Raw genomic sequence first — 27,107 nt, 5'->3', positions numbered from 1 at the left:
TGATTTATGATTAAAGGGTGCAGCAGAGCCTGTTCTCCCAGAGCACCCACCCGCTCCCTCTATTGGCCAGCACCCTGCCCCCCAAACTGGTCTGGGGCCATGTGACTCATCTGAGTGGGACAGAGAAGAGCTGCCAGGCCACTGGGGGGGCCTCCCTCCCCTCGGTGGCCTTGCCGGCGGCGTCACAAACCAGCAGGTCTGTTTCTATCCTGTTGGAGGAGATCCCTCCTTGACCCTGGCCAGACTCCCATCTGAGTAAGAAGTAAATCTCACTGTGTCCAGCCACTGAGGTTTTGGGGGTTTTCTACTTAGTAGTCACTCACCTAAGTCATAGGACAGTGGAGGCTTTCCATTTCTTCTTGAGTTTTCATAAGATCTCTATCTCTAGGATTTTGTTCATATTGCCTAACTTTCGAATTTTTGGTATAACAGTCTTTCCATGGCATTTTAATGGCTTCAGCATTTGGGACTGTGTCCTTGTGGCAGAGGTGCGGGGCAGTCATCCCTTAGGCAAGACCTTGCCATTCAAGGGAAAGGGATGCAGGCGACAGACGGCTCTGCCTTAGCTCTTGAGCCAGGGACACACCAGGGCGGCCCCAGCCGGTGACAGCCCAGGTGGGCCAGGAGGGCCCCTGCAGGGTTCCTGTGGCGCGGGCGAGGCCCGCTGTGCGCCCCGCTCCTGGACCCTTCCCACTTCCCAGAGGCTGCCTGCCCCCTGGCCGCTGTCCCTGCTGCTCGTTCTCGTGCCCTCGCTTCCTTTCCTGCACTGCAGCTTCTGTCCCTCTGCATCTTCAGCTGAAATTATGGACACATTTGGCTTTAAAACATCGCTTTTTTTTTTTTCACCATGCTCACCTCCATGGATCTGGAAGCCATGCGCTCTTTCTGGTGCATTATCACAGCGTGCGGGTGCCCGTCGGGTCAGGACCTCTGCTCTCCCCCAGTGGTGTCCAGGAGCGCGTAGCTCCCTGGGCACCCCTTCTGGCTTACATGGGATGGTCTTCCAGTGTTCCAATGAAATCTTTATTCCCACAGAAAGCACTTACTTACACTGTTTATCTGTATTTACTAAAGTTTATTCTTTGCACCACTTCCCTCCAGACATTCCATCCGTGGTCATGTTCCTTCTGCACTTAGAATTTCTTTTAACGTCTACTGGTGGAAATTCCCATTACGGTCTTAGAATGCCTTTATCTTCCTTTTTGAAAACTATTTCACTGGCCTAGGGTTTCAGGTTGGAACTTCTCGGAGAACCTCATTCCTACCTCTGTGGCTGCTGCAGGTGTGTATAACTACTTTATGTCCAGCCTCCTGGGTCCGGGCCCCACCCTGAGGCTGCACCAGTGCTGGAGTAGACCCCTCCCAGGGCCTCTCTGTGTTAAATGTCAGGGCCCCGTGTGTGACTGCACCTTGAGGGCAACAGAGATCCACATTTCAACACCTTTATTTATCACTTTACCAATTTGACACACAATGTTAACAACAGCGAACACAGGAGGAGAAATATGCAGACAGACATGAGCTGTTTCACTAAAGGTTTGCAAGCCAGGCCTTGACAGCAGCTCTGACAGGTCTGGGGAGGGCCACCCCGATCCCATAGACGTTCCTGGTGAGTGCAGCTCTTAGATGCCCGCAGATGTGCCTTTCTGAGTCAGAACACCCAAGACGCCGACGCTACTTTACCAATACACTGATAAAGTGATACACTCAGAGCTCCCTAATGGTAACAAAACAGTGTAAAAATATATTGCATATATATATAAATTTATTTCCCTTTCCTGAAAAAAACTTAGTACAAACTAGTAGTATACGATCCCTTTCAAGTTTCTTTTAAGTTGTGCGGGTTTCCTTTGTTGTTTGGCTTGGTTCGGTTTTTCAAGAGTCTAAAGGGAGAAAGCATCTCAAAGGTCAGGGTAACCACTGCCCAGCCCCACCTGGGGCCATGCACTCCACACGCCCGTGGACACGGGCCGCACCCTGAACCGCCCAGTTCCACCAAGTGTTCAGTAGTAAATCCGTGGTGGGGAGCTACTCAGGGTCAGTGTTTTAAGGGCATTCTAGCCTATTGGTAACTTCACAGTACAGCTGAATTGTCAACCTGGCCTGCACGGGACAGGTGACAGCAGGGGGTCCTCTGTGGCTTGGGCTGCAGGGCAGGGCCAGCACACGCCTTCCCCATCAAGGGCCAGATGGTGAAAATGTTAGGTTTCCTCCCCACCAGTTGATGGGGTGCAGAAGCAGCCACAGACGGTGCCTGAGCACAGCGGGGTGGCCGGGGGCTATAAAACCATTCACAGAAGCCGCCTGGGGTGGGGGCACGAGCCTGTGCCCACTGCCACAGCCCCCGTCCAACGTGCAGTCAGAGGGACGCCCGTGGCCTGTGCTGAGCTCCGACCATGGGGACGTGGAGACGGAGCAGTACAGACGGGACGTGGTGTCAGCGAGCCATCTCTGCGTCCCTGTCCCCCAGCTTCTTGCACCTGATACGATTTCCATCTGCCTCAAACTTAGGACTGAGGATATTAGAAGTGTAAAAATACTCCAGTATAAATATATACCTTTTGCTACAACATTCTAAACTTACGTGATTTGAACTTCATTTTGGTAAAGCTAACTGTGTTACTGACCACTGCCTCGTTGCCTATCCTATCCTGTTAAATAGAAATAAATAAGTATTCTGGTGTGATCAGCGTTGAACGCCCTCCTCCAGTTGCCTCCTGGTGCTCAGATGCCGTCAGCCCTGCCCTCCCTGACAGAACGTGTCCTGTCTCCTGCGTGCTGTGCAGTTTCGCTTATTCACAGATAGACGTTGGGTTTCTAGTGAACCACGGTTAGTAGAAGCATAAAAACATGCGGCAACGACACACGCCCTGTGTGTTCTCCCTACTCAGACCCTAACGGAGGAGCATGCGTGTGTGCGCAGTGCGGCCCAAGCACATGTTCTGTGTGCAACGGCTACACCCCGGTGCAGGGATGGATGGAGCAGATGATTTCAAGCCGACAGAATGGCGACCACTGAAGCCTCATGACTTTGCTACCTCTCCCTCCTTCCTGACAGAGGGGAGGCTCTGACTGGGGGGGGGGGTAGCGGGGGATGCCGTCTGAGGAGGCCTTGGGGTCCGGACAGGCAGGGAGCGGTGGAGACCACAGCGCCTGTGTGGCCAACCAGACCTCCGTGCTGTGGGATGGGGTGGCCACCGAGGGGGGCCTGCTGTGTGCACCTGGTTCTCACTCAAGCCCAAAAGGAAGGTGCTGTTAGAAGATTCAGGAACGCATTTGGGAACGTTCGTCAGAAGTGAGCCGTTGATTTCCTGTCAAGCCACTGGGCTCCATAGGCTGTGGCGCTGGTTTCTTGTGTAAAATGGGGGCTCCCGCTGTGGGGAGGGTGCTGTGGCAGGGTCCCAGGGAGGGGGGGGCAGCTGTGTGGTTTCCCTTGTTTAGACCCCAGTTTCCCAGGGTGTTGTGCCTGGAGACCCCGCTCTGGGACAGGAGACAGACTCCTGGGGGTGAGGGGGGCTGAGAAGGGCCCGGGGGACATCCATTTCATCTACAGGCAGTGGCACGGGGACCCCCCTCCCTTTGCTCACCGCCAGGCATGCGTACTGTGGGGGCCGAGGTCCTGCTGGATTCCGGCATCCTTGCTTTGTCATCAGCTGTGGCAGTGGGGACCCAGCTGTTAATGGGCAGGCGGAGGAGCCCCGCGCCTCTGGTGGTTGGTGCTCCCCAACACGGTGCCTCACGGGGTCTGGAGGGGAGGCCTGTTCCATGACCACTAAAGGAAAAACTCTTCGGCTTTGGACACAGTTTTCTGGTTTGTGATCCGCCTGTTGTCGAGAAACACGTGTCGCGTTCAGAGTTGCCTTCAGATGCATTTCCCACGCTCTTCTCTTGCCTCTGGGTGGTCACAAGGGTCCAGCCTGGGGGAGGATGGAGGGGCACAGGGCGGGGGTCCGTGTCTCGCCTGCTTCTCCCTCCCCAGCACTCGGTCCTCTGTTTTCCTGCCTTTCCTGCCTGGGGTGGAGGCCTGGCCAGGCAGCTCAGGATCCCCAAGGTGGGAAGTGAGGACAGTGGTGAGACTGTGACCTACAAGTGACTCAAAGCCTGCAGCCCATCATTTCCCCCACTTGAGCGCACTGGCAAGTCCCAGATCTTCGGAAGCAAGCTGCTGGCGAGGCTACTGCCAACCGCAGGTGGCTTGTGAGGGCAAGCCCGTGAGCGAGGAGCCTGGTGGAGACACCATCCCTTCGCAGGGGCCGTGCTGGATGGGAGCACAAGTCCCAAGCTCCTCTGCGCGGGAGGGTCGGGGGGGCGCCCCGCCCCAGCAACATCATGCCCTTTGGGCTCAGGGACGCAGGTGCCTGTGCCACCACGGTGCTCGTCTTTATTTCAGCCAGCTGCGCTGGACACACAACAGCGGCAGGGTGGATGGGCTCCAGGAAGAATCTTCTGGAGGCTGCCGCGGGCTTTTCCTAGGACCGGTGCCAGGACCACATAGCCCCACCAGTCACTCGCCAGGCTTGGCTGCACTTGTGCAAAGGGACATGTCCCCTTGGGGCCACCATGACAGGAGCCCCGGGCCTCTGGCCCCTGTCCAGCCTCACGGAGAAACCAAGTGCTGGCAAATGCTGTGGGCCTCAGGGCCCTCCACTGGCCTGGCTGTTGTGTGGTTTTCTGCACTCGCAGGGGTTTGCAGAGGTTGGGGGCAACTCACTGTGGAGACTGAACCACTGAGGTTTGGGCCGTGTGCTAGCGAAGAGGGAGCAGCCACGTGGAGCCACAGCCCTGAGGCCCCAAGTGCGGGGCAGGGCCCCGGGGAAGAAGACACCCAGTCCTGCCAGCAAAGCACCTGCGTGGGAAGCCTCAGCCAGCAGGGTCTCCTGACCCGGAGACACGGACAGCAGGAAAGAAAGGGGCAGAAACAGGGTATTCCCAATCTTCCCTGACCCACTCTGAGAATAAACACATTTCTTATTTCTTCTTAGAAAAGCACAGTGAAATGAATTGTCCTCAGTTTCCATTCTGAAGCCCCCGGGCTTCGCACTTCAAACCATGTCCCTTTGGTCCACGGAGGAGCCTTCCACTGGCTCACCTCCCTCCCTTGCTCAGCAGCCTCTGGTTCTGCGGCGTGTGCACAGGTGTGCATGTGTGCGCAAGCGTGTGCGTGAGCGTTTGCAAGCATGTGTGCGTCTGCGCACGTACAAGCATGTGTCCCACCTCCCTGCGCCTGCACGGTGTCCTGTTGGGGGCTCACTTCGTTTTCTTGGTGCTGCTGTTAGTTAGCTCTTGTTGCCCTCGAGTCTCCTGGGAGAGGTCCGTAGGTCAGGAGGTTGGCACCACCTCTGACGGGGTCTGTCCACTCACCCCCGGGGCCCACTGGCTCCTGTACGATGGCCCTTTGGCCTGTAAGCCAGGTGGCTAGTGCGGTCTGGTCCCGGGAGACACTTTGGAAAAGGCCATTTGTCGATGGCCAGCACTGGACGAGGCAGGTGTGTTACAAAAGGTCAGTGAGTTCAGGGGCCCCACCTGGGGGTCAGAAGCACGCTGGCCCCCAGGCAGGAGGAGGCCTGGGTGTCACCCCCACAGCCACCCGGGCCCCAGAGTCTTGAGTTCTGACCGGGGAGCACAGGAATGTAATGAAGTGTGAGGTGGTACAGGCCTTGGCAGGGCTGGCTACTTGCCCCCCTGCACCTTCTGGTCGTAGGTGCCTGCGTGTTTGTAGCCTGGCACATAGCCCGACTCGTCTACCAGGTCCACACGGCCTGCCTTGCCCTTGCCCCGGCCTGATGGGTCGAAGCGTTCCTTGTGGGAGCCCGTGAACTTGGTCGTGTCCGTGAGCCGAGATACAGTGGGCGACGAGATGGCTTTCTGCAAGGGGAGAGAGCGGGGCACGCCCGTGTGAGCCCCAGGGGCCGAGGCCGTGGGCAGCTGCATCAGCCCGCCCCTGGGGATGAACACCTCTGCCATCGGACCCCAGGCCCCATGGGCTGTGCTCCTCCAGGGAGTCCCTCCCAGCCATGCTCACCGTCACCCCCGAGATGATGGGGGCCTTGCCCTCGATGAGCCTGTGCACCTCACGGACAGCCTCCTCGCCACTCTTGTCTCTGAATCTCTTCTTGGAGAGTTCTTCAAGTGCCTCCTTGAACTGCTCGAATGTGATGGTCCGGCAGGACTTCCCTCTGAGGGAGAAAGCACTCAGGGCCGGCCAGGGCCACTCCCCTCCACGGGGCACAGCCCTGCTGAGCAGTGCCCCGGGAACCTGCCGACCTCGGGGGACCCCTCCCCCCGCCTGGGGACCCAGTGACATTGGGGGACCCCCATCCAGGGACCCGGTGACATCAGGGGACCCCTCCCATCCAGGGACCCGGTGACATCGGGGGACCCCTCCCATCCAGGGAGCCGGTGATATCGGGGGACCCCCCCATTGAGGGACCCGGTGACATCGGGGGACCCCCAATCCAGGGACACACTGACATCGGGGGACCCTGCCTCTCTCCCATGGCGGAAATTGAGTGTAACGTTAAAATACAGAATGCGCCCCTCCCCCGCCCTGGTGTGCACTGTTTATGCCCAACAGTCGGTCGCCATGGGCAACAGCAGCAAATATAAATTGTCTTGGAAAAAAGCTTAAAGGAACCACATCCTTTATGAACAACTGGACATTGGAACAAAGCTGTTGTCTGGTTCTAAACGGGTTGTGTGTGTGGCGTCCACTTGGAGCATGAGGAAAAGTCAGGGCAAGAAGCGAGTTTCGGCTGAACCACACGGAGGCCGAGTCCTGCCTGGCGGCGCCAAAGCCCAGTGTCCCCCTTATCACGCAGGGATGGGGGGCCGCCTCCCCAGGACGCCCAGCAGCGTGGGCCCAGGGCCTGCCCTCCACCTGCCGGGACCCCCACTGCCCCTGCCTGGAAGCCACTCGGGGCCAGGCCAGGGCTGCCCACCTGAGGGGCACCGGGGGCCAGGTGCAGCCCTGTTCATTCCCCGCTGTGGGCCATTCACAGGATTTCAGAAGGGTGCTGGACTGGCTCCGCATCTTGTGTAGTTTTAGCTATAAACCGTTTTTGCCACTCTGGCTCTCCCCTGCTGATCCATTCAGCGAGCTGTCAGTGTTTCACAACAAGAGGTCCTGTGGAGGCGGCTCCCCGCGGCGCAGGGACACCCTGTGAGCACAGGATCCTGAGTGGGACGGCCCCGCAGCACCCGGCAGGTGGCTCTGTAGACGTCCGTCCACAAGCAGAGGGCCCGGAACAGCCAAGAACAGGCTGAGGGGCCGAGAGCCACAGGGACACACCCAGCACAAGGACTTCCTCAAAGGAGCAAAGGGGTCCAGCAGAGAAAGACCGCTGACCACCTAGCCCGGGCTGCGCCTTGCAGCATGCACCCAAATTAACTTCTAGTCCTGGGCTCATCATAAACCCTAAAACTGTACACTTCTGGAAGAATATACCTAAGAGAAGATCTCTGTGACCTTGGGTGAGGCAAAGATTTCTTAGAAATACCACCGTAACAGTCCATAAAAGAAAAAAATAAGGAATTAGGAATTGGAATTCACCCAAATTTTAAAAACCACGTCCTTCATTCCAAGACAAGCCAGAGACTGGGAGGAAACACGTACACACCTCAAAAAGACAACCCTTCAAACAGCGACAGAGAAAACCCAGGATGAAGCCCGTGAGCAAAAGCTCTGACCCAGACACTTCGTCCAGGGAGACTCTGGGCGGCAAACACCGAGCCCGCGAAGAGCCACCTCACGTTGTGAGCCAGACGCAGATGAGACCCCCGCGAGGGCCCGCGGCACACCCGCGGCTGGCTGCGGTGACTGACGGGGCGACCGCACCAGCATCGGGAGGCTGTGGGCAGCTGGGCACTCAGACGGGACGTCCACCCCGGCAGTTTGGCACTTCCAGCTCCCACCCCCCCATGCCTGGGCTCCATGCGGGACAAACCAGCCGGAGCCCCACATGAACTGCGTAGCCAAGCGCAGGCCCGGACAGCACGCACGGGGGCTCGCGGGCACTTGACGGGACACGCTGCCACGGTCAGGAAGGGCACGGCCCCGCGTCCGGCCTGAGGCACTGGTCCCAGCTGTGACCGCGCAGCAGGGGCTGGGGACCCGGCCGACGCAGGGCTTCCTCAGATCCAGCGGTGGGCAGTGCGTTCTGCTCCCGAAGCAATCAGCCTCCGAGCAAACCAGGCCGGGCGGCAAGGCCCCCACAGCAGCTGCCCTGCACGGAGGACCCCGCGTGCCCTGCCGCCCCTGTTTGTTTGTCCTGGGCCATCCAAGGCACTCCTGTCTCCTATTCACGTCCTGCCCGGGTAGCATGTGGGTGCCAGGCCTGACGGCCAGCCCGGTGACTGGCACCAGGCGCCACCAGTGTGAGTCACTGGGGCTGGGGGTGGGGGGATGGCCGACAGGGGCTCCCGTCAGAGGCCACATTCAGATCTGGTGGACGTGCAGGCCTACGGCTGACTTGCCCGTTCCACCTGGCTGGGCTGGGTGTCCCCAAGTGTCCCCATGATGACTGCCCAGCAGGGAGTTCTCCCTAGGGGACCCGGCGCCCTGCTGCAGAGAGCTTGTCCCCAGCAAGTTCTAGAATGACAATGCCTGTCTCTTCCCCATAGACACTGGTCACATTACACAGAGTGAGCCTGTTCTCCAGAGTTCACAGAACTGGAGGGTGTCCCCACAGTGAACCCCAGGCCGGGCCGGCCAGCGCCCTGCTGGAAAGCCTGCCCAGTAGTAGTGGGGTCACTGGTCACACACAAGGCCCTGTGAGCTGGGGCTTCACTTTGCTTCCCAAGCCCCGTGTCACCCAGGCCTCCAGACCTAACTCCGGGCGGGCAGGGGGCTGGACCCTGTCAGTGCCAGAGGTCACTCAGGGACACCAGGGGCATCTGGGAGCCAGGCAGGGGACCAGTGCAGCCCTCCAAAGACAGATGTATGTGTGTGCCACCCGGGCCAACACCAGGAAGGCTCCCGGGCTCCGGGTTGAAATGCCGTAGGATCGAGCATGGGGCCACCACCACCTCCCCAGCACCTCCGTGAACCAGGATCGAGGGCACTCCCAGGGGCACCTCTCTGAGGGGTGGCAGCCAGCGTGCTGGGTCATCACAGATAACTTGCCACCCGGGGGTGGGAGAAAGCTGCTGGCTCTCCTTGCCACCCCTGACCAGCACAGCCAGGGCCCTGGATGACCTGTCCAGGCAGCCGCCTCGCTGCCAGGATATCAGTGGGAATCCACCTAAGTCCCTGATGGGGCTCAGTGGGAAGGGGCCTCTGGGATATTCCCAGCAGGGGTGGGGGGAACCCTGGGGGGGGGGGCTTCACCGTGCATGTGACCTGGAGCAGCTCCCGGGCCGGGTGCTCGAGGAGGACCACCGACTGCCGTCACACCCTCCTGGTGCACAGTGGCCCCCCTCCGCTCCTGCCCAGGGCTCTCCACTGCCTCTGACCACCGTGATGCTGGGGGTCTGTAGGGGTGTGTGCAGGCCCTGACCTGCCTGGAGGGGCAGCTGTGGCCCCAACTCTGAGTTACTTCCCCCCAAAAGGAAAAAGCCACCCTAGTGTCCCCCTAACTTCGTGCGTGCTTCGTGCAGGGCTGGGGCGGCCACCCCACCCCGTCCTAATCGCCCTCCTGGTGGTGGTGGGGGCTGGGCTGTGGGGACAGATGCACTGAGGTCACTGAACCATTTCTGGGTGTTTGGGGAAGGTCATCCTCTTAAAAGGCTGTCGTGCACCGGGACCCAGCACCACATCAACCTGGTGAGGAGCTGTCGGGCCAGGAACTTCCCGATTCCCATTCTGGGTGGCCTTGGCCCCCGTCCGCAGATGCGCCAGGCTGCCCACCACAGGCGCTCCACGAGGGCCCCACAGAGAAGGACTGGGCCACATGGCCACTCTGACAGCCCTCTGACCTGGATGCCCCCCGCCTGGGGGGAGGAGCCCGGGGCAGCCCAGCTGGCCGGCTCCCCTGGGACGTCACGGCTGCCCCCGCCCCTCCTGTGGGCGCCCCCACCTCACCATCGTGCTGTCCTGGGGGATCTCCTGCGGGTGCTGGACGGCGGGGCAGGGTGTCTGCGCTCAGGCTGAAGGCCCAGGTCTGCTGTTCCAGCTCCCTGCCTGAGACCACTCCCACCGTGTCCTGGCCGGGGCCGGGGAGGGGCAGGGGCGGTGCAGCAAGCGGGGGGGACGTGGGTGGGCGGCCCACAGGCCCCAGGGAGCCCTGCCAGCCTGCTGCTTCCTAACCTGTTCAGACGCCGGCAGCGGGCTGCAGGAAACACGGCCCATCTGTGAACACACAGCACCCAGAAAACAGGTGTGTGCGTGGCCAGAGCCCGCCGCGCTCTGCCCCCTCGGGCCTGGCCTCTCCACCTGTGCCTGGCCCCCAGCATGCAGGCGGGCTGGAAGGGGACGTGGTCTTGGGGACACGTCTGTCAGGGTGACATTCCTGCCGCGCACACCGAGTCTGGATTAATTAATAGTTGAGACCAACCCTCTCTGCTCCTCGGGGAGGGGAGGGTGCAGAAACCTTTGTCTGGGTAACAATAGTGTTCAGTCAAGACCTGGTGTGGAGCTGCAAGAAATTTGTTTAAAATTTAACACATAGTAACATCAAAACAAACAAGCGCTGCCGTGGCAACAGGCCCTAAACAAAGCCCGCAGATACCCCGGCTGGCGCCACCGCCCGCGCAGCCATGGCAACCGCCCGCAAACACAGAGTGGGCGCCTCTCCACCGGGCGGCCACTTGACGGGTCCACGTCCGCGGCTCCCACGCCGCGAAGGCGCTTCTGCCGTGGCTGCCGAAAACCTGTGTCCGGAGACCCCATGGACCCGGCCGTGCACATCCCCGCCCAACACTGCCCTACTCACAGGGCCAAATAAAAACACTTCTAACAGCTCCTCGGGGCCTCCTGGTGTCCTCCAGCCCATCCCTTGGGACCCCACGGTCTCCCCTTCAGGGACAAGGGCGTGGGCCCCCCCGCCACACCCTCCAGGGTGACCAGCAAGCCTGTCCGGGCCAGGGCCCTGCACCCGCTCCCTGGCAGGGACCCCTGTGGCCGCCGCAGCTCGGTGACCCCTTGCTGGGCTGGGGCCACCACTGCCCACTCACCAGACAGCTTCCCCCTACGTGAGCTGAGGCGGAGACGCCGGGGGTCCCAAACAGCCCTGCACTCCACAGTAGGGAACCCGCTGCACCCAGGAGCCATGGGCCAAGACTCAGCCCCCAGTGTCTGAGCAGCTGATGCCCTGCCTCCCGGGACAGGGGCAGCAACCAGATGGGGCTCCCTTCCTGGTGCTCACATGAGTGACGCCAGCGCCCTGCAGCTGGGTAGAAGGCCCCTGTCCCTCTGCCTGGGTGGTGGGCTGCCCGTGCCGCCTGCACACAGGGTCTTGGGGCCTGTCCAGGGCACCTGTCCTCAGAATGAGCCACCTCCCCACCACCAAGGGTGTGGAGAGCCTGAGTTCTACCTGTGAGTGTGTGCACGCAGCTGTGCACGTGTGTGTGGGCTCTGAGTGCATGTGTGCATACGTGTGCAAATGCCTGCCCTCAGCAGCCTGGAGAAAGGATTGAAAGCCATCACCTGTCCCTGGCAGTTCGACGTGTAGGCCAGCGCCAAGGGTGGGGTGACCCGCCCCTGGACGTGCCACTTCCTGCCTCCTTCCCAGCCCTTCTGGAACCTTCCCCAATGGACACGGCTCTGAGGTTCCTCGCTCCTGGGTCTGTCTGTGTCTCCTGGATGCATAGGATTTCCCAAGGCCAGCGGTCAAGGCCTGGAGGACATGCCCAGGAAAGGGAATGGGGAGACCCTGCGGGGCGTCATCGGAGCTCCTGCTGCCCCCCGCCCCCGCCCCGGAGTGTGAGCCCTTCTGCTCCACCCGCTGATGCCCTCCTTCCCTGTCCTGGCTGGTGCACGGGAGCCCGTCGGCTCCACTGAGTGAGCTCGGTGCGAGAGCCCTCCCGGCGCAGCCACAGGCTCTGGTCAGGCCCTCGGGGTCGGCCAACGGCAGCACCACATGCCCGAGGCTGGCTGACCACAGCCTGGACGGTCTGCCGGACCGTCCACGGGGAAGCCCACACACAGCTGGTTCACATTTCTTAGCGAGGACAGCAGGCCTGCCACCCCGGTGAGCTTCTGAAGCCGCTCGGCTGAGGATTCAGGCCGGAAGGAGCCTGGTGCCTGCCGCCGAGAGCACCTCCACCGTCGGACCCTTGGTCACAAGCCCGGGGCCATAGGGACAGCAAATGCGGACACCCCCGGGGGGGGCACAGAGAGCTGGGCCCTGCAGGCTGCCAGACCGGCGCCCTGTGGGGGATGGGCAGAGGCCGGCTCCGTGTGGCTCCCTGGTCCCCAAAGATCCCGAAGCCCCCCACTCGGAGACACAGGAGAGGACGAGACGCAGCCTCCACCTGGTCTCCGCCCCTCCTGGGAATGTCCTTGACGGTGAGGCCACACCCCACCAGGGACTCCCAGGGTCTGGCCCCTCAGCTCCCATGTGCAGTGGCCCCTGCTCTGTGGGGGTGGCCCTGGGGGTCAGGCTGACCCAGCTGAGCGGTACACAGCTCTCCATCTTCAGGGGCAGCCTGTAGCCGAGGAAGGACTAGCGGAGGCCCCAGAGGCGTGGCGAGAGAGCTTAGGAACACACGTCCCCGGTGCGTGGGGTCCAGCTGGGCCGGGCATCTGTGAGAAGGGGGACAGCACAAGTCAGGGTCCAGCAGGCCTGCGCAGGGCTGGGACGGGCAGGGGTTAGCCCAGAGGCGAAGCTCCACACAGCTGAACCCCATATGGAAACTGAAGCCCAGGACACATGGAGGAGGGTGAGACGTGGACAGATGGGGGCTGATTTGTCCACGCTCACTCCTCCACGGGCTGTGTCCTCAGCCTCCACAGGTGGGCGTCGGGGGGACACAGTGACTGGAGGTTCGGGCCCAGATGACGGCACATGAACGCCTAATCAGAGGAGTGGTCCCTCCGTTGGAGAGCCGTCCAGATTCGGGGACCACTTCCCCTCTGTACAAAGTCTGCACAGACCAGGTTGCTGAAGAGGGACCCCAGCGGTCTGGAGAGCCCACCTGCCCGTGGACACGGCGGATGTCAGCAGATGGGCAGGGACAGCCAGGCCGGCCGAACACCTTCCCCTGGGCTCCCGGGGCCTCAGCCTGGTCCCGGTGATGAAGCCTCTACCTTGGGCCCCCGGACCAACCACAGAGCTTCTCCTCCCCGCAACTGTCACCCGCCTTCACCTCCTCCCCAAGCTGCACCCCACCTTTCCCTTCCCCTCTGACCCTGGGCCTCAGGAATGGAGGGTTCACTAGAATCCCCAGTCCCACAGCTATGGTGTCCTTGGGGACCCTGCTTGGACTGTAAATTCTGACTGGTTCTACCTCTTCCCCTGGGGCCAGAAAGACCAAGTCCCCTCTGCCTGGTGAGTGCCCGGCACTGCTGGGTCCTAACAGTTGACTTTTCGGAACTGCCCATGGGGCTACTCCACCCCCAGCTCTGGGGGAGAGTTGACGTGTGGCTGGTTCCACGGTGCCCGATGGTGACGGCTGTCCCCCTCAGCCTTGGGTCGGCCCGGGAAGTCAGAGACACCTCCCGGGGATGGAGACACACTGGTGTCCGGTGACATGGAGTCACAGCCGCTGGGGACGCAGAGGGAGGAAGCCACCCACTGCTGAGTGCACGGAGGAGCCCAGCCATTAACGGGGAGGGCAGGGGTGTCACGTGGTGGCCGCGACACATGACCGAGACGGACACGTGCCAGAAATACTCTGAAAACTATTTTCCACGACAGGTGAGGGAAAGCAGTAGATGCCAGGTAGCCTGGGGGACACTGTTCCTTTTCTCAGGTGTGGTCATGACGTTTGCAGGGCCGGAGGCGCCCAGCGAGATGGGGGGGTAATGAAGCCTGACGTGCTCCCCCATATCCAGGACGAAGGACGTGCGCACGCACACATTGCTCACAGTCACCGAGTCCACGGCTGGAGACACACGCCGACCGCTCTGTCCTCCACGCTCAAGCATGACCGTCCCCCAGAGCCCAGGGCGACGTGCCCGCCCCTCCCCGCCTCACACTCAGCCCCCCGAGCAGCCCCCGCAGGTGGGAGCTCTGCGGCTGGTGCAGTGGCCCCCGGGCAGTGCCCCCGACCTGGGCACCCCGGCATCTTACATCTTATCCCGAGAAGGGAGGGGTCTCGAGCACCTCCTCACCGCCCGCTTGCCACAAAGCCCACGCGGGGTGGGGGGGTCTTGAGCACAAGGCCTGGGTGGCACTTACTTGATTTTGCTGAAGACGATGTCCACGTCTGTGACGGTCACGTTCTTCCCGTCGATGACCTGGCAATCCTTACACAGCTTCGACCAGTTCTTGCCGTGCATCTCCTTCCCGGTGGCCCTGGTGTCCCCGTGCACCGCGAACCGCCGGAAGGCCTCCTCTAGGGCGCTGAGCTCCGGGGCGGCGGCAGCCGCCCCCTCTGTGGCCCCTTCCGTCTCCAGCGACAGCCTCTTGGCTGCCCGGTCCTTTGCGGGGTCCCCCGGAGACTTGGGGGGTGTCTTGTTGGCGGCCTTGGCAGACTTGGCCTTGCTGTCAGCCATGTTGCTAGAGGAGGAGGAAGGGGAGAGAGGAGTCACCGCGCTTCTGGCCGGTCGCACACAGAGCAGGATGGGCACCAGGACGTGGCAGGGCCCTCATAAGGGGGCAGAGTACGGCCAGGAGGCCACTGCAGGGCTCTGGACACAGCATTGCTCCTCCCAGCTGCCCCGTTGTGGGTCAAGGGCTGTCCCCAAACAGTCCAGGCCCTCCACGAAAGCCCAACCCCCTGTGGGGCTCAGGTCCCCCCCTGTCACTCCCTGCCAGCCACCATGACACTGAGTCCTCCCTGGAATGACACGCTTCCTAGGGCACCCACCACAGGATGGGGAGGGGGACCCAGAGCTGTTTGCCACCACCTCAGTGCTGCCCTAGCGCATGGGGTGCCCAGGGTGGGGACACACATGCAGGGGAGGCCACCTGAGAGGCACCCCACCGGGACCTTAGTGGAGCCTGCCCTGACCTGTCCATGAGTCTCTGCCTTCGTGGGGCACCTGATCCCCCAAGCCGGGTGGGTCCCTGTGGACCACATGGGCTGTGCTGCCCCCTCCCTGTATCACAGCCGGTGGCCCAGACAGCAGATGATGAGATGCCCAAGCCCTGCAAGGGTGTGCAGCTGAGTCCCCAGAAGCCGCTTCCCAGAGGAGCTGTGGGCGGCCGTCCATGCCTCAGGGGGCTCAGCAAGAGGGGACAAGCCCCTGGGCACATGCAGAATCCAGGATGGACAGCAGCGCCCAGGACAGCAGGCATGTGCCCGAGCCCACAGTTCACGGGGGCCGCCCCGCCCAGCCCCTCACCGCTCCAAACCTGAGTTCTCAACTCAGCACCAGCTTTTGCCCAGAGGAAGCCAGGACCGGCACCAGGGGCTGGGGGTGGCCACGTGGACGGTGATCACACAGACTCCCACTGTCAGCAACGCCCGTGCGGCTCAGCCACTGGCCTGAATATTCTCAAGGGCCCCCCGCGGCCCCATCTGCCCCCCCGCCCCTCCATGGTAGCACAGAAGTCCAACCACCGGTGAGAAAACCAGGACCCGTGTGGACAGGGCACGGCCAGCATGAGGAGAGTGGCTCCCACACGCATGCCTGTCTGCTGGGACCCTCCCAGGGACCCGGGACAAAGGCCGGGTGACGCCAGCCCTCTCCAGTGTTGTCACTGACACCATTTCTTTGTCTGAAACAGGAGCTTCTTGGGGCTGAGGAGGGAGGGCTCCCACCCTGTGTGTTCTTTTCTATCCTTTGATAAATCCGTGTGCTGTTTCTAAAATGAGGTAATAATGATAAAATTAGTTTTAAAAAACCTGAGGTCTCCAGCTCCTGGACAGGAATACGGAGCTGTCCAGAGAGGCCCTCCTGAAACCAGGACAGCAGTCTGTACCCGGGAAGGCCTTCCCTACAGGCACGGGCCTCCCTGTCACCCCTGCACCCCCTGCCTGACTCTCCCCTGCCCTGCACCCCAGGAGAGCCAAATCAACATACGGTGGGAGTGGAGGCCCATCAGGTGGGACCAGGTGTGACCAGGGATCATTCTGGCTGGCCACAGACCTGGCAGTCCGAATGCCCTGCCCTCTCCCTCAATGGGAGGATTTCCAGCAGCTCGGGGTGGGGAAACCCCAGGAGTTCCTAACCCCACAACCCCCCACTCCCTGTGAATCCCTGGAGTCTCTCTCCTTGACCTACCCACCTGCTTTCCTGGGATGTGTATGAATTTGGGGGGGATGGTGATGGAGGGGGATGTGAGGGCAGAGCTGGGATCCGTGGTGTGTAGATGCAGCCAGATGCCAAGGGAGGCTCCTGTAAAGTGCCCCTCACATCGTCGGCATCAGGCCCACCACAGGCCAGCTCAGGGGTCCCAGGCAGCAGGGTGGGGGTAGCTGTAAGGGGAGGGGGGCCCTGGAGAAGAGCAGGAGGAAGGGCAGGAGGGGGAGGGAACCAGGGCAGGTGCACTGTGGGGCTTGTGTGAGCCCTCCGCCCTCGGCCAGATGGGTCAGGAGTGGAACTAGGTGTGGGGACAGACTGTGTTACTGAATTTGCATTTTCAAAGACGGGATTGGAGAGGCCCTGCCAGGCTGGAATTACAGAGCAGTGGGAGGAGGAGCCAGAGGGGCCCCTGCAGACTGGAGAGGCCTGACCGCCCCGCTCAGCGTCCACCAGACTTAGGGACTATCCCCCTCTCCCCTGCCAGGCAAACCTGTTTCTCAGACACCATGGGGTCTCCCTGGCCCTAAAACCCTCCAGAGCCATCTATGCTCAAAAGAAGCACCATGCCAAGGACTCTATTTCCAAAATGAACTGGGTTCCATTTCAGAATGATTTTCCCTGGCAACCTCTTTAAGCCTTGACTGCCACCTGACACTAAACTTACAGAAAAGGTGACACAGGACAGACCCTGACAAACCACTATCAGCCACCACATGGACATCAGCACACAGGGCCCTGACCAAGAGCACTGGAAATCCCTGTTAGTGATGTGCCTGCAACAGGACCCGGTGTGTGTGTGAGCTGCGCCAGGCGTGTGTGTGAGCAGGACCTAGTGTGTGTGAGCAGGGCCAGGTGTGTGTGTGAGCAGGGCCAGGTGTGTGTGTAGGCAGGACCTGGTGTGTGTGTGAGCAAGGCCAGGTGTGTATGTGTGAGCAGGGCCAGGTGTGTGAGCAAGGCCTGGTGTGTGTGAGAGCAGGACCAGGTGTGTGTGTGAGCAGGGCCTGGTGTGTGTGTAAGCAGGACCTAGTGTGTGTGAGCAGGGCCAGGTGTGTGTGCGAGCAAGGCCAGGTGTGTGAGCAAGGCCTGGTGTGTGTGTGAGCAGGACCAGGTGTGTGTGTGAGCAGGGCCTGGTGTGTGTGTGAGCAGGGCCTAGTGTGTGTGTGAGCAGGGCCAGGTGTGTGTGTGTGCAGGACCAGGTGTGTGTGTGTGAGCAGGGCCTGGTGTGTGTGTGAGCAGGGCCAGGTGTGTGTGAGCAGGACCAGGTGTGTGTGTGTGAGCAGGGCCAGGTGTGTGTGAGCAGGGCCAGGTGTGTGTGAGCAGGGCCAGGTGTGTGTGTGGGCAGGACCTGGTGTGTGTGTGAGCAGGGCCAGGTGTGTGTGTGAGCAGGGCCTAGTGTGTGTGTGAGCAGGGCCAGGTGTGTGTGAGCAGGACCAGGTGTGTGTGTGAGCAGGACCAGGTGTATGTTGGCAGGACCAGGTGTGTGTGTGAGCAGGGCCAGGTGTGTGTGTGGGCAGGACCTGGTGTGTGTGTGAGCAGGACCAGGTGTGTGTGTGGGCAGGACCTGGTGTGTGTGTGAGCAGGACCAGGTGTGTGTGTGAGCAGGGCCTAGTGTGTGTGTGAGCAGGGCCAGGTGTGTGTGAGCAGGACCAGGTGTGTGTGTGAGCAGGACCAGCTGTATGTTGGCAGGACCAGGTGTGTGTGTGAGCAGGACCAGGTGTATGTTGGCAGGACCAGGTGTGTGTGTGAGCAGGACCAGGTGTGTGTGTGAGCAGGGCCTAGTGTGTGTGGGAGCAGGACCAGGTGTGTGTGTGGGCAGGACCAGGTGTGTGTGTGAGCAGGGCCAGGTGTGTGTGTGAGCAGGGCCAGGTGTGTGTGTGAGCAGGGCCTAGTGTGGGTGTGGGCAGGGCCTAGTGTGTGTGTTGGCAGGACCAGGTGTGTGTGTGAGCAGGGCCAGATGTGTGTGAGCAGGGCCAGGTGTGTGTGTGAGCAGGCTCTGGGGATAAGCTGCACTCACACTGGAATGGGAGCCCAGGGATGCCGGCAGACTGGCGCAGGGTGGGGGCCAGCAGGATGCATGTGTCTGGGAACCTGGACAGGCCACAGGGAAACGCAGAGCTCCCCCAGGACCCCCTTCGCCCACCCCTGCCACATACCGCTGGCCCTCACCACCCTTCCTGGGCGCTGCATGAGCCCTCCTCTGCTCCCCTCACTGGGAACCTCTGGTCTGGTGGTGGGCATAGCAGTACTGACCAGCCTCCCAGGGACCCTCTGGGAAATGCTGGGCTCTCCTCCCTGCCCACCTGTCCCTGGCCCTGCTCTGAGGCCCCCGAGGCCGCGGGCACATTCCCCGGCTCCATCCTGACTCTGCAACTCCAGGCCTCCGGAAACTCAGTAAGCACATCCTTGACGGGGGCCAACCCCAGCTACATGTGTTGTTGGCGGCTCAGGACGAGCCCAAGCCGTGGAGACTGTGAGCACATGAAGAGAGCCAGTCTCCCCGGGAAACATCCTGCAACCATAGCACCTGGATTCCACCAGGAACCCAGAAGAGGCCAAATGTTCTTTCTAACTGGACTGGGGTGTCCTCGGAACCTGCGCAGTTCCCTGGAGAATTCCCGATGTGAACAGGGGATGGTGATTCAGAGGCCTGCAGGCCTGGGTGGGAGCCCCCTCCGAGCTCTGCTGCTCAACGCTCCCTGGCAGCCCCCCTGCCCCAGCAGCTGGAAGGTTAACCTCGTCCGCTACAGGCAAAGCACCAACCCCTCTGGGTGTGCAGGAGCCTGTGTGGGGGACACGCTGTGTTGAAAGCTGCATTAAGAAACAGGCTCCGGACACCACAGGCCCTGCAGGGGGAAGGGCTCCTGGTGGTGGGAGCATCAGAGGGAAGCTTCTGGATGTCACTCGGGCTCTCCCTGGGCTACTGCTCAGCGTCCCTGGTCTTCACTTCCATGGGGACGCCCCCCACACCCTCCGAATCTTTACACCTGGGGCTGGTCCAGGGGAAGTGGTGGGTGCTGAAGCCCCCGGACTATATCACTGGGACCACTGACGGGACCCCGAGGCTCGGGGTCCTGGATGAGATCCCATGTACAAGAAAGCTCGAGGGCCCCGGAAACACAAGCATTCCTACGAATCTGATAAAGCTGGCTCGGCTCAGAGCTCACGGGCACAGAAGCATGCCTGGTGACCAGCTGAGTGCAGGGTGCCCCAGGGGAGGCCCTGGCTGCGGGCGGTCCCTTACTGGGTGCCGCCAGGCTCTCCGTGACCACCCAGAGGCTGTGAACAGTGTGCAGACGGAAGAGAAAGAGAACTGAAGGAGAGGAGTGTGTACCGCCCTGCCCCTGAGGCTTCCCTGGCAGGCTGTGTGGGAGGCAGCCGCGCACGGGTACCAGGCCCCGTGGGACGGCCCTCTCCAGAATGCTCCACGTGGCTCGCCTCCCTGCTCTATGGCCTCCGCCAGCGCCCAGGCCCCGGCGACAGGGTCCAGAGCTGCTTCACCTTTGGCGCTGCCCCAGAGGGGAACGAAGGCCACCGGGAGCCCGCAGACCCTGCGGGGCACCCGGGACCTACCCCACGCCTGTGTCCTCAGCTCTCTCTCTCAATGCACTTGAGCACAACACGGCCCTTTGGCAATTGTTCACACTTTTTATCATGACGTGGCTGCCCACTCCGTGGCTGCCTCGGACACTCGATGTGAATGACTACTCGTCCCAGCTGAGGGCCGTTCCAGGCGGTGAGAGCCTTCCAGGGGCTGACAAAGAGGCCTTTCTGAGCTGCAGGCTCCCGTGAGACACCGGGACAGGCAGGAATCCCACTGCAGAGAAAGCGGCCCAAGACCCCTGGCACAGCCCCTCACAGTCCCAGCACAAGGTCTGGCGCCACCCGGGGTGTGTGAGCAGGACACACTTGGGCCGCAGGCCACAGGCCCAGACAGATCCTGAAGCCGGGCACCCCGGAGAGCCCCAGGCCGTGGCTGCCCCAAGGAGCTGCCCGAGGAGGAGTAAAGCCGACCCCCCTGCTTGAGATCAAACGGGAGTTCAGAGCTGCAAGCCCAGCATCCGGGGCCAGGGGCCCGTCCTGGCTGTCCTGGACAGTGACCTGACCTCAGCGAGGTCACTGTGGGAGCCCCCGCGTTGGACCTGGGGAGCTGCTGTCCAGCTGGCGAGGGGGAGCCGGCCGTGGGGCGCCCAGCACAGGGGGCCAGGCAGCCAGGACAGGGGCCCAGGACAGGCTGCGCACTCTTCAAAAGACAGCCTCATGGGGCAGTTGTTTTTCCAGTAAGGGAAACTGAGGAAGGCTGGAGCTATGGCAGGGTGAGGGCATCTTCAACCCCCACCCGCCCACCCAGGAGGGCCCCTGGGTCACCTTCCCCTTCCCCATGATAGCAGGACATTCTCTGGCCACCGTGAAGTCAGGGAGAGCCCCCGTTTCCCTCAGCAAGTTTCACAGGGAATCCGAGACCGGTGGCCAGGAGTGTGGAGCGGAGCATGTCTGCATGTGGATCTAAGAAAACGAAGGGTGTGGGGGCCAAAGAGAGCCCCCAGGGAGACATGGCTGGAGGGGCACCACGGCACACCCCCATTCCTGAGAGAGGGCCTCAGGACCAAGGACAGGGGAGCGGCAAGCGGGGGCGGCCCCCAGACTGCTGCCCAGACCCGTACAAGAATTGACTTGAATCCCACGGCTTGCCATCTGGGCCGCGATTTCTCTAAAAGCTCTCCTACAATGCTCCCACAACAGGGCACTCAGCACAAGTCCACGCCAGACCCGAGGACACAGGGGCCACGCTACCCACACTTTACTCTCTGATCTTGGCACATGGGTTGAACCACCGGTCGGGTACCCACCCTGTGGGAGGTGCCCTACGGGTTGGGTGAGGACACTCCTGGCCGCTGAGCCCTCCCTCTGTCCCCCAGCACACTGCCCGGCCAGTGCCTGAGAGACCTGGATGCCAGGTATGCTCCCGATGCAGGAGGCAAGCGTAGTGGGGTGAACGGTGACCCTGAGAAGGGTGTGTCCACACCCTACCGCCTAGAGCCTGTGAATGTGACCTTGTTTGCAGATGTCATGAAGCCAAAGTTCTCAAGGTGAGGTCTGGACTCCCTGGGGGGCCCTGAATCCAATGACACATGTTCTTGGAAGAGGACAGATAGACACAAGGCCACGTGATGGCGGAACAACAAGCCCAGGGACCTCTGGAACCCCGGGAGCTGGAAGAGGAGGGACGGACCCTCCCCTGGGTCCTCTGGGTGGAGCAGGGCCCTGCCCACCTGGATCCCAGGCTTCTGGCCCCAGAACTGAGGCAGGATAAGTTTCCGTGTTACAGCCGGCCCAGAGCAGCCGTGGACGATAGGAGCCAGGTGGTGGCACACGGAGAGCCCGGGGGGCAGGCAGGGCCGGATTCCGGGGGCCCCAGAGGATGGGCTCCCAGGGAGGAATGGCCAATGGACGCCCGCCCGCACAGAGACCCGTCCTGGCTTACGGTGGAGGCACCTGGAGAAGGGGTGCGGCACACAAGCCTGTTGATTCAGGGGAGGCTTACGGCGCACGTGGAGCAGCCCTGCCGTAGGGGCGAGGCAGCCGCGGCCGGAGGGGCTGCGGGGCACAGGTCCCGACCCCGGTGCGGACCCGAGTCCGCTCACATGCACAGGCTGACCTGCGAAGCTGGCCACAGATATATAAACTTTTCTTCAAAACCCTAAACAAAATATTAGTCCAGGGAATCCATTCGTAGATAAAAAGGATCAACACTTTACAACCCAGTTGGGGCCGTGCCAGGAATGCAGGACCTGTCTCACATGAGGACCCGTCTGCGCAGTCCCTCACGCTGATGGGGAGTAAGTACTGCGTCAGCATCTTAGTAAATGCAGGCAGAGCCTCAGGTGGAATTCAGCACCTATTCATCACACAAATTCTTAGCAAATCGGAAGAAGAGAACAAAACCCTTAATTTGAGAAAAAGTGTTGCCTGCAAAAAACTAAAAAAGTCATCACACTTAAAACGAAATATTGAAAGCTTTTCTTTTCAAGTCAAGCAAGTATTCTATTCACCATGTCAGTATAATGAGACAAGAAAAGGAAATAAAGATGTAAAAATGGTGAGAGAAGAAAAACCTCATGATCTGCAGTTTCTAGTGTCAGGCACACACAGAACCGAAGGGAGTCCTTCGGTTATTAGAATCAGGCGAGTGGGTTTAGCAATGTTTCTGGACACACGGTCAGCACATGGGGGTCTACCTCACTTCCATGTGGCAGCAAAGACAGATGGTAAAAAGCATTTAGAAATGAACCATTTAAAATATCGTGAAGAAACACAAACCTCATAAAGGATGCACAAGACCATTGACACAGGGTACTCTGTCGTTGAAAGAAACAAAAGGTCTAAGTAATGACATAAACAGGGGTTGGAATCTAAATAAAGACATCCACTGTCCCTAAATTCAGCCACAGTTTTCATCTGACCCAGATACAAATTCCAACAACATTCACATCTGGGCATCCAAGCGAAGGGCTGTGGGCACCGGTGATCTTGAGACAAGAACAAGATGGGCTCCGTGGGCGTCGAGACTGGATGGAAAGCTCTGGAAACAAAGATGGCCCCCTCCGGTGCAGGGACAGGAAGCCCCCGCGGGACGCCGGGGCCAGTGCGCGGGAACCTGGGGGGAGCGTGCTTTCAAACGGCGCCAAGAGCTGAAGCGCACGCAGACGGGCCTCCACCCCACCTCGGGTGCTCACGGAGCGCAGCAGGAAAGGCCGAAGAGCCAGGGCATCGGATGTCCTTGGCATGGGGAAGGATTTGTCACTCAGGGACCCCTGTCCTTGAAGGACACAGTTCGTGTTTCATGAAGGCCGCCAGCTTGAGAACAAGGACTTCTGTTCGTCAGAAAACATCACCAAGGGAGAGAAACGCGGGGCCGGGGAGGAGACCTGTCACGTGTAGCAAACGGCGGCTTGTCCCCCAAATCTGTGAAGGACCCTACAATGGGCAGGACCCTGGACGGGCACTTCCTGCAGGGGTGCCTCTGAGAGGCACAGCCTCAGAGCAGGCGGACGTGGGGGCAGCTGACAAGCCGCGGTGAGTCAGAACCAGGGTGGCCGAGGGGGCTGTCTCCCCACGGAGGCAGGCCCTGCCGCCTGCAGAGAGCAGGCCAGTGAGGGGCGGGGGGATGCCGACCCCAGGGGCCTGCGGGCCACGTAGGGCCAAGGCACAGGGACTGCACAATTGGTTCTCAGAAGCACCAAGAAATCATCTCCCACCCGCAAGCTTCCCGCCTCGAGCCAGGGCACGTCCCTAGCGGCCTACACCCCAGGACACAGCCACGCGATGGAGAGATGTGGCTTCCCTGCTTCTCTTGGGACAGGTGAACCTTCTGGAGAGGCCCTGCACAGAGAGGAGCCTCGTGCTGGCCACAAGGGTGGCCTCAGGTGGTCCTGCCCCACCAGCAGACCCCCCAGCCGCGGTCAGGGACTGGAGACCGCCGTCCACACCAAGCCCTGCAGGGTGGCAGATCTGTAAGCAAAGCAAATACAGTCCCTGTCCTAACCCCCTGGTTTGGAGGCAGTCTATTGTCCAGCATTAAAGGGCTAGAGCGGGGTTGAGGGTCAGCAAGAACCGCGAAGCACACACAGTCTGTAGGCGGCGTGTGTACCTGGACAGATAAGAGGGCATGAACGGGCTTTTGATGGACAGCTCGAGACCCAGGGTTGCAGGGTCAGACTTGAGGGGCACCTGAGTTAACATTGGCTCAGGGGCCACACCGACGCCCCACGCCCCACAACCTGCCCACCTGGCTGACCCCTCCTAGGTGCACATGGGACGAGGGGCAGGTGAGGCCTACGCAGGGTCACTGGAGGATGCTGGCCGCTGTGTGGCCCCCCCACTGCAGAGAGAGCTTCCCAAGTGGAGGCTGCGTCTGCAGCCCTGACACCTGCCGGTGCCTGGCAGACAGGTGGTCACACGGGTGTGACAGGATGGGATCTGGGGAAACGTGGCCCAGGGCAGGAGGTCACACAGAGCCCACAGGGGGCACTGCACTATGCTAAGAAAGTTAGAGACACAGGCACGCTGGGGACACGCGGGGACACGCGGGACACACTGGGACACGTGGGGACACACTGGGACACGCGGGGACACGCGGGGACACGTGGGCACACGTGTGGCGGCATGGACGTGCTCCCGGGAGGACAGACCCACAGGTCCCTCTGCTAAGGAGAAGAGCGCAGGCTCTGGGAGAGCGCGGGGAAGACAAGTCAGAAACTGTCACTTCCTGACACTGTGGAAAACTTTTGACTCTTCATCAAAAAAGGTCCTGCGTTTGGATGTTACCTTACAACTCACAAGGGAGCCGCCATAGTGTGCCGTCGCCCGAGGGGGGGTGGCGCCTGCGGCCAGACGGACTCCCGCATCGGAGGAGACCTGCAGACAGCAGCCAGGCTCCTGTGGGGAGCTGCCCTTCCCCAGGGGCCATCCCTGGAGGCGCCCTCCCTGAGCCCCCCAGGGCCAATCAAAGCCATTCCCGGGCACTGACTTTCAGAGGCAGTGGGGGCTCCCCCTCTGAAGAGGGCTGCTGAGCACGGACCATGCTGTGCATTGTGACACCAGGGCTGTGCCCCCCCCACACAGGGCAGCTGGAGACCACGTCCCAGCCCCACCCCCTCCTTCCCGGAATACCTGCTGCTTCAGCAGCAGGGGCTGAGCGTGGGTCGATCCTGCCCAGGGTTTGTGGCCCAGGTGGACTCAGCCCTCAGGTCCAGATGGTGGCGCGCCAGGCCGGGCCCAAGGAAGACCTGATACTTCAAGGTGCAGCAGGGCCCCTTGCCCCATGGTCCCAAGATCCCCAGATGGCATCTCGTCCCTGCTCCTCCCGCCTCACCAGCAACATCACTATAAATAGGCCTGGCTCGGAGGCAGCAGGGCCTCTCCCAGAGGAAGCTTTTAATTCTCAGCCTCTCCTGCCGGGAGCGCTCTGCCGCCCCAGGACGGTGTGGCTGCTAAAAGCCCTCTCGTAAATCTCAAGCAGTGATGAATGATTTAAATTTCTTTATGAAATTCTCATGATTTGCTCGTTTTCCACCTTGAGGATTTATAACCTTGTATATGGTTACAACAGTTATTTACTGCAACTTCAAGGCATTCAGGAAGATGAGCCAAACAACGCCAGGAAGATAAGAATACAGCTGCCTCTGATGTCCACCACCCCGTTCTTCCGCACACATGGACAGGCGTTTTACATTATGGCACCTTCCTGAGTCAGGGAGCCGTCTGGAAATCACGAGCTGTACAGCCTTTCCCCAGGAGAGCGCACATACCCTCTTGCGGCAGCTTTCTGCAGACACTCCAGGAAATTCAGCAGCACCCCTCCCCCCATCACCCCTCACAGAGCCCTGTGATTTGGACCATGTGATGGGAGCAGCGGCTGGTATCAGAGACGGAATCCGGTTTAAGGCACCCATCAAAGCCGGCTTGCTCACTGCCCCACCCCCACTGCCTGCCCCTTCCAAGCTCTCTTGGAGTCCCCATCACTCCATCCCCCGGGGTCCCAGTGCACTCAGGATTCAGGTCAGCCTTGACCAATCACCTCCCAGGAGCCCGGGGCTGACCCCCCCGCCCCACCCCCAGTGGGTGCTCCCTGAGAGTTTGGCAGTGGGGAGTGCAGGGAGGCCTGCTGAGCCCTGGGTCCTGTTTTCAGCGTCCCCCAGAGACTCTGCCAGCATGCAGTAAATGTCAGGTGAATTAGCCAATGAGCACGCAGATGGATGACAGCATAGCCAGCTACCCAAAAAGGTGTCTGATGATCAGAGACGCAAAACGCCTGTCAAAATGTCCATGACCAGGGTAGCAGGAATGGATTTTCTTGCCCCCTCATTTCAGGGCTACCTTTGCATAACTGAAACCCCAGAATAAAGGCTTCTCCTCCGGTCTTCCTTCAGAGGCGGGGCCCTGCTCCCCAGAGGTGTGCGGGAGAGAATCTATCAGTCGTGCCAGCCGGCTGTTAGATGGGAGAACAAAACACCCCTCCGGGAAGCTTCTGGATTTGCACACTGTAGGTCCGACTCTCTCACCTGGGGTGAGGATGGTGACGCAAACACTGCGGGGGGGGGGGTCTCGGGACCCCCAGGGGGCGACGCGCAGTCTCTGCCAAAGCATCAGGCTCATTCCGGCCCTTGGTGTGGCCCTGGGTCGGCCAGAATTCGCGCGGCAGGACAGTGGCTCCCTTTCACACCCTCTAAGCCTGATCCCCTCCCTGTCGCGGGCGGCAGCCACCCCGGGCCTGGGCATCGGCAAACAGGGTCCGCGCAGCTGGACGTGGACAGCCCCGGGCGTGCGGTCTGGGGGCGCGGAGCGCGTGCGACGGGGAAAGGGGCTGCAAGGGTCGTCTTTGTCGCGTGAAGCACTGACGCCGGTAAAGGCCACAGCGCCTCACTGGAGCCCATGTATGAACCCACCTGTCTGCCGTGCGGTCGCCGCTGCCCGCGCCCTCTGCACCCCCAGACCCACGCCCCCGACGCAGCCCCCAGGGGCACGAGCGCGCAGAGCCCACCGCCGGGAAGCCCAGGGCCGGCGTCGCACGGACGCACGGGGGCCGCAGCCGGGAGGGGGCTCGGCGGGCGCAGGTGGCAGGCGCGGCGGGTCGTGGCGGGGGGGGTGTCCTGCGCCCGGCGCCCCGGACCGAGCCCTGCGGACGCTTACCTCGGAGATGCGGCGACTGCAGCGGGCGCCTCCGCGACTCGGCCGCGCGCGACCGGGAGTCCGGCGTGCGCCCGCGCCCCCGTCGCCCCGGGCCCGTCGGCCCCGCCCCGCCCGCCCCCGCCAGCCCGCC

General features: G+C 61.4%; 1 protein-coding gene across 1 annotated transcript; it reads right to left on the bottom strand.

The window, feature by feature from the left end:
* Positions 1-1,428: 1,428 nt before the first annotated feature.
* Positions 1,429-27,066, bottom strand: TPPP (tubulin polymerization promoting protein). Its single transcript, XM_025867507.2, has 4 exons — positions 26,978-27,066; positions 14,277-14,597; positions 6,023-6,176; positions 1,429-5,865 (listed from the first exon to the last, which is right to left on the bottom strand). The coding sequence occupies exons 2-4, from the start codon at positions 14,591-14,593 to the stop codon at positions 5,671-5,673; spliced, it is 666 nt and encodes a 221-aa protein (XP_025723292.1). The 5' UTR covers positions 14,594-14,597; positions 26,978-27,066; the 3' UTR covers positions 1,429-5,670.
* Positions 27,067-27,107: the final 41 nt, after the last annotated feature.

This window comes from Callorhinus ursinus, unplaced genomic scaffold (assembly GCF_003265705.2).
Source record: "Callorhinus ursinus isolate GAN/ISIS: 27379988/994484 unplaced genomic scaffold, GSC_fseal_2.0 scaffold3, whole genome shotgun sequence".
Classification (NCBI taxonomy): Eukaryota; Metazoa; Chordata; class Mammalia; order Carnivora; family Otariidae; genus Callorhinus; species Callorhinus ursinus.
This window is presented reverse-complemented; position numbering and strand designations above follow the sequence as displayed.